This window comes from Labrus mixtus, chromosome 16 (assembly GCF_963584025.1).
Source record: "Labrus mixtus chromosome 16, fLabMix1.1, whole genome shotgun sequence".
NCBI lineage: Eukaryota > Metazoa > Chordata > Actinopteri > Labriformes > Labridae > Labrus > Labrus mixtus.
The window spans coordinates 18,680,295-18,687,419 of NC_083627.1; the positions used below are offsets into that span (position 1 = coordinate 18,680,295).

Below are 7,125 nucleotides of genomic sequence, written 5' to 3' on the forward strand. Positions count from 1 at the left end.
GATAGAAAAATATAGTCCTAGAGTCACTGTGTGCTTTCCCCGTGGGCATAACAGTGAGGTGTTGTCCAGTCGTATGGACACTGGGACAAAAGAGTTTAGTCTGTCCGTGGGTCAGGATTGTGACAGCAGTGTGCCACTGAACACACTCCTGTGCCTGGTGAAGGTGCTGCTCAGAGGGTGGTGGTTGTTGTCCAGGAGGCTAAATATGAAAACAGTATACTCACATTTGAAGTCATTGTAGGAGAAACACTAGAATCACCAGAGCAGCAGTTTAGTGTGGCTTGTTTAGCTGGAGACAATTTGAAACACTTGTATTACAATTGTCAGTCCCATTTAAAGCATTTTTCAGATCTCAACTTGATGACATTTTAACTTCTCTGCAAAGTAGCAAGATACATCAATTCAAGTAGAAAGAAGCTGGAATGCCTTTATATAGTTTATTTGTGTATTCTCTTGTTCTTTTCTCCAACCAGTCAGATAACTTTTAACCACCAATAAACTTAGATTGCATTTTTTTTTTTTTATGTTTTTGAGGCTTTACAGACAGATCATGTGAGTGAAGTAGTCTATTGGTATCAAAGGTTCACTTGAGCTTGTAAACGACTGCATGATAGCTGAGTGTGTGTGGCCTCATGCTCATCGACCTCTCTTTAAAAATCCAAGTGAACTAGTTCCAAAACCACGCACTGTTGAAATCTGACAATCACGGGACACAAGGATGTGATGTGATTTTGTCAAGTGGGAGGGTCTGGCCTCACTTATAAAGAGCTTCTGTGGCTCAGATCAGAGGATGTGCGAGTGTTAGTGTATGACAGGAAGCTGCTCAATCTCTTTCAGAAAGGTAAGTGGTACAATCTTTATTTTCATGAATCTGTAACCAGCCAGAATGTTGCTGTACAACAACCCACTGCTTATTTTTACAAGTTGTTTAGAGTGGGAGGAAGATCTGCATCAGAGCTAAAATGAAACTGAAAGTAACACCAACAACACGCAAATACATGAATGCCTAAAGTGTCGCAAAAGGCAAAAGATCTGACTTTTGAAATAGAAAAAAATGCTGTTTCTTAAGGAGATTAAAAAAAAAAAAAAAACATTTTCAGATGAATCCTTTATTTGTTTCCGCAGATGCTGAAGGTAACTCTGTGGTTGTTTGTGGTCGGCTTTGCGTCCTGCTCCATCACATGTCCTGACGGAAATGTCTGCCCTGATCGCGCCACCTGCTGTAAGACTCCCCGTGGATTCAGCTGCTGCCCGTATCCAAAGGTAAGCCACATGTTTCTTCACATATATTAACTTAAATTGAGGTAGTAAAGATCTGTTTTCATGTGTCCTCAGGCCGTGTGTTGCTCTGACCTGGCACACTGCTGCCCTTCAGGCTTCCGTTGTAACCTCGTTACTCAGATGTGTGAGAAAGAAGATCAGCCATGGTTGAACGTACCCATGGTGAAGAAGGATGCTGCAGAGGAACCAAGCGCTCCTCTTCTACCTTTATCCCCTCTACAGGAGCTTGAAAAGCCGGACGAACAGAAGAGTTCAGTTGTCTATTGTGACAACTATTATTACTGCCCTGATGGCACTACCTGCTGCAGACACCCAAAAGGCGCCTGGTTCTGCTGCCCATACTCTCCTGTGAGTTGACCTATATACTGTTGTGCAATCAAACAAATGACTGTAATAAAACTCCTTCTATTTATTATTGACTTTAACTCAAAGGGATTCCATTTCAAATTGACTTCTTTTTTATTACACTGAAATCAGAATTCTGTGTTTTAATCTTAAGAAGTATTCGTGCTAATCTGTAAAGATGTGTGACGTTTAGGGCAGGTGTTGTCTGGATGGCTACCACTGCTGTCCATACGGCTACGACTGTGACTACACCTATACGCACTGTGTGAGGACGGGTCTGAGATACCCCTTCACCCCAAAACAAGGCTCAGTCCCGGCCTTTCTCACTTCAACTAAAGAGGTCAAAAGCAGTCCGAAAGAGGTAGGAGTGTCACTGTTATTTGTCTCTCTTTATGTGGTGCATAAATCCTTTGATTCATAATATTCTGGTGCTCCATCCTCTTTATCGTTTCAACTCAAGTTTTGAGATCCTCCTGAAAACACAACTCTCATACATAGGAAGAAAAAAAGATTCCTCTGCATTTTGATTCCTGCTTTTGTTTTTTCAATGGTTTGAAGTCAATGGGGCTTAGTTGGAAGAAAAGGTCCTTCTGTACACCAATATGGATTCAGCATTCTTTAAATAAAAATGTCACTAATGTCACATTGTGACATTTTAGATTTAAAATATGAAGTAGTAATATTACTATAAAGTTGTTATACTACAAGAATAGAATCCTATCCTGTTTGTTATTTTGAACGGGAATAGAGCAGCCAGCTTCATGCACTAGGATGAGGAAAGTGGAGTACTTGTGAAGTTATAACTTAGGTTTGAAAAACAACTAAATCCTCTGATCAAATCAGCATCACATTGTGTGAAGTGTTAATCAATTCAATCAATCAATCAATTTTTATTTGTATAGCGTCAACTCATAACAAGTGTTATCTCGAGACACTTTACAAGAAGCAGGTAAAAGACCTTACTCATTGTCTGTTAACATTACAAAAGAGCAGGTAAAAAGACCTTACTTATTGTTATGTTACACAAAGCAGGTAAAAGACCTTACTCATTGTTATGTTACAAAGATCCGGCCTATCCATCATGAGCACTTCAGCAAAGCAGCAAAAGTTACAGTGGTAAGAAAAAACTGACTTATTAAAAGGCAGAAATCTTCGGCCGGATCCCCGGCTCATAATGCTTAAGATTGTTAGACAAGGGCTGTCTTACAGGCAGCCTGAGCATTCTGGTAACATTACAACTTTATTCTCAAAGATTTCAGTTTATTTTTCTTTACTTTGGCTCAAACACTCCACCATACTTTACATCAACACTTTATCCAGTTACAGCGAGGAGCTGTTCAAAAAGCCTTAAAGAAACTCCACTGTTAGTGAGACCCTGACTCGATGATTGCTTCCAAGTGCTGCTCTATATGTCAGTAAAAATGTCTGCTTCTTTTTCAAAACATTTTTCCTCTACCTATGTTTGGGAGGAAAAAAAAATATTTTAAGGTTTTGCTTGTTAAAGATAATTCATGATATATAGACAAAGAATTAACAGAGAGCACGTTCTTAAGAGGCTTCAATGCATATCAAAACACAGAGGATTCTTTTTAACCCTAATATTTTTTATCAGTACTTTTTTGTTATTATTCTCACATAGTAGACAGGCTAAAATAGTAAGTTTGCGTTTACCTTTTTGCAGACACCAATGGCAGCACTAACAGAAGCCACTGTTGGTGTCGGTGAGGCTGAAGTCATTCGCTGTGATTCCAAGTTCTACTGCGCACAAGGGATGTCCTGCTGCAAAGGACCCACAGACCAGTGGAGCTGCTGTCCCTACAAACTGGTATGAAAATATGTTTTAAAGGAAACATATTGGTCATAGATCTTGTACAAAAATAATCAGACACAGGTCTTTGCTCTGAAACCTAGACATGAACTGCTAGCTGCGTTGACAACGGTGATTCATTTGTAAATACTGTATTTCTTCTAACATCAAAACTTGTCGTGTTGCAGGGCCAGTGTTGTGCGGATGGTCGGCACTGCTGTCAGCATGGTTTTACCTGTGACTCCACCTCTCTTTCCTGCAATGCAGGGTTCTCTCAGACCCCCTCTCGGGAACAGGAGCCAGCCAAAACAGACTGAGGGCTTCTTGTTCAAGTTTGTGCACTGTGACAGCTTTTTGATATTTTATTTCACTTAAAATTAACGACACATCTTACAATCAATAGAGAGATTAATATTAAAAGTTAAAATAAATTCACAAATCAAGAGAACTATAAGCATCAGGTATTTTCTAATGAAACAGAATTGGACACTTACACTTTGATATCATTTTTTGAATAAAAGAAAAAATGGGAAACGTTGTTATCTTTTCTCTTTATTAATTTAATGCTGCCTTAACTAGATGATGGAAAAACATTCTTGTTCTTGTATGTAATGTTTTATGTATATTTATGTATCTATAGCTGATTAGTGAATAAATTAATTTCACAATTATACATCATCTCTGAGGGGGTGGGATGTGTTGAAGTAAATTAGATGTTTATCCTGTCCTTCTAGATATTCATGTTTGACATTTAATACCAGATCTAATGACATTACTGTAGCAGCTACAAGGTTGACTTTGAAGAACAATACATGACACATGAAACATAGCTAGAACATATCTAGTTTTTGTTTTTACAATGATAATCAGACATAGTTCTGTGCCTAGAGACATAAAGAATTGCAGTAAACAATAACACAATTGTTACTGGTTGGTAGCTTCTAACAAGTGTCTACTCCAGTAGAATAACATCTGAACATAAACAGTTAGCAGTGTTATTAATTTAAGAAATGAATATTGACTGGTGTTGAAACTTAAGCAACATTTACATGCCAAAAAGATCTTTGATTCTACAAACACTTTGGACAGAGGATGTTGTCAGGACTGTCTAATGTCTGTAAAAAAAAAAAAACATTGGTCAGCCACAATGTGTAAATGAATGGAGGGCTTTAGAGTTGCAGCTGTGGTGGAGTTATTATGAGACACAGCATCAAACAGGAATGAGTGAAACGCATTTTCAATTCCAGGCTGGAACAAAATATGCTATGCCAAAACAAATCAATAGGTGTTATGTAATGACTGGACAAACAAGTCAATGTTAGCTGACACAAAAAAAAAAAGATTACACTGCAAGGATGGAGTATGAGCATCACTCTGGAGGGGCTGATAGTAGTTACTGGTGTCTATGGGGTTTTAGGCCCAAATTAATAATCATTCGTGGCATTACCACTCATTTTACAACCAATTTTTTTTTTTGCACTTCAAAGAGCAATTTAATGAATTCTACTTTTAGGCCTTTTGTCTTACCACAAAAAAAATCAGAGGGTGTCACTGGCCTTGTTTTCAGGACATGAATTTGATGCATCTAAGTCCAGGACACTAAAGGTACTTAGTTGGTATAATCTGCTGCAGAGAATAGAGGGGGGAAACATTAAAATTATATATGTTTTAATTAAAACCATTTACATCGTAATGGGTCATTTGCATTTGCAAGTTCCCTCCTCAGAGGTGCTGCTTGTCAACAGGCAACGGCTTGGGGCCTCAGGCCAATAAGGGGCCCCAAAGGTCTGACAAACCTTAAACCTTAATGATGGTAGTAAACCTCCCTAAGGGGCCCCCTGCTGACAGCACTCACTCTCATTGCCCTTCTAAGCATTGCATGCATTTTTCCTGTGAAAACCAAAGTTTTTAATGAAAGTCACTGAAGGAAAATGAAGAAGAAGAATCCGTCAGGGAGTTAAAAAGAAAGAGGAAGAGCGCATTGGGACATTGGCAGACATAATGGTGGTTAAGGGCTTCCAATAAATTTTTCCCTAGGGCCCCAACAGACTCTAGAATCACCACTGCTCCTCCTGATGAGTAAGATGAAGGCATCAAAACAAATGGAAACAACCACCATGCTGGTTCTGGTAATAGAGCCAATGGAGAGAACTATTAAATGACGTCATGGCCGTGGCATGTCCATTTGTTATTGACTGCTGCTGGCAGCTACTGTATGGGTCACACATTGTTGTGTCATTTTGGCTGGCGTGCCAGCATGCCATGAGCGTGTCTGACCTTTTGCTTAGAAGCACTGCTTCACACAAAGCATCTGTGATCCTTTCTGACGAGGAGAATGACAGGCGTGTTTTTTCTCATTTCAGAGCAGAGATTTTGACTTTCTTAAAGTAGTAAAACCCACAGGGGTTACACAAGCATCACCAATAGCTGTGTTCTGTTGAAGAAAACCATGTAGACAGTAAACCATGACACCAATATGTGGACACTACACGTTCATTATGATGGAATAACTAAGACAAGACATTTCCTGATGTCCATGACACGCTAAAACATCCCAGATATTTACTGTTGGGCCCTTTTAGTGCTTTTAAATGATGCACCTTAAAAATGCAATAAGAAGGATAGGATTGGAAGTCACTCACATTGGACATATTAAAGAAAAAGGCCCTCTGTTAGAAAACAAAATTGAGAGTCCCCTGTCTAAACAACAGGGTTTGTATGGTACTTTGCTTCAATTTGACTATTTATTTTGTTTTGTTTTAAAAATTAAGTTCAGTTCTCATTTTCTCATATCTGTTGTGTAACAATGCGTTCAACACTATAATGGTAGTATGTTGTTTTTTTTATTGTGCAGGCTTTCCGTTAAAGCAGCAAAATGATGATGCGGGGTCAGCTGACAATGTTTTTGATGACTGTTCTCTGGGTTATTGGAGTGTCAGAATGCTTTAGTAGCTTTACATTTCTCCGTCTTTCCCTTTCATTGCTGCTGCAAATTCAAGAAAAGGAACAGGAACTGTTAAGGCAATGTCTGGTGGAGAACATGGCATGCAGAATGTTACCGTCCCTGCATGTACAAACTTGTGATGCAAACAACTGAAATGTTGTATCTTTATCAACAGTGAGTCATCCTGAGTTGCATAACTTGGAGCAGCTGCAGAACAAGGACAAGCAAATACAAAAAGGTAACATTCACATGGGAAAACAGGGTCTGGTGTCAGATCAAGCCAAACACCTTACATTTGATATTCTCACTGTGCACAGATATGTTTACATCAAAAAGACCCTAAAGATCTTCATCGCTGGGAATTTTTAATCTGAAGACCTCAAAGCAATTAACTGAGTCAGACTCCCTGACTTGTTCCTCATTGTTTTAAATCATGTGGATAGTAGTTCCATTATGTGCACACTGACGATGCATGTGCAAACACACACAATTTTATCCCTTCTTGTTAATGTCCTGTTTTTATATTTTCTTGTGCTTGTTTATAATAATATGAACCTATGGGTATGAAATAAAGTAAAGTAAAGCACCTCTCTTGCAGTTTGCATCTTATTAGGCAATTTGTGTCTAATTATTATTTAATTAATTATTATTATTTAATTAATTTAAAATTATTTTTTAAAATTATATTGCCTACATTTTGTAACCTTAGTTCTTAGCAATTTTTACTTGGGTTTCTTGTCTTTTCATT

General features: G+C 38.4%; 1 protein-coding gene across 1 annotated transcript; it reads left to right on the plus strand.

The window, feature by feature from the left end:
• The first annotated feature begins 686 nt into the window (after window positions 1-686).
• Window positions 687-3,967, plus strand: LOC132990556 (progranulin-like). Its single transcript, XM_061058814.1, has 6 exons — window positions 687-841; window positions 1,126-1,263; window positions 1,336-1,629; window positions 1,820-1,987; window positions 3,308-3,451; window positions 3,622-3,967. The coding sequence occupies exons 1-6, from the start codon at window positions 809-811 to the stop codon at window positions 3,748-3,750; spliced, it is 906 nt and encodes a 301-aa protein (XP_060914797.1). The 5' UTR covers window positions 687-808; the 3' UTR covers window positions 3,751-3,967.
• The last annotated feature ends 3,158 nt before the right edge of the window (window positions 3,968-7,125 follow it).

Excerpts from the sequence above, each read along its gene's own strand:
- LOC132990556 (XM_061058814.1), top strand. The coding sequence starts at position 809 with ATGACAGGAAGCTGCTCAATCTCTTTCAGAAAG. Across the intron at positions 842-1,125 it reads GCTCAATCTCTTTCAGAAAG|ATGCTGAAGGTAACTCTGTG; the intron begins GTAAGTGGTACA and ends TTGTTTCCGCAG. Across the intron at positions 1,264-1,335 it reads GCTGCTGCCCGTATCCAAAG|GCCGTGTGTTGCTCTGACCT; the intron begins GTAAGCCACATG and ends ATGTGTCCTCAG.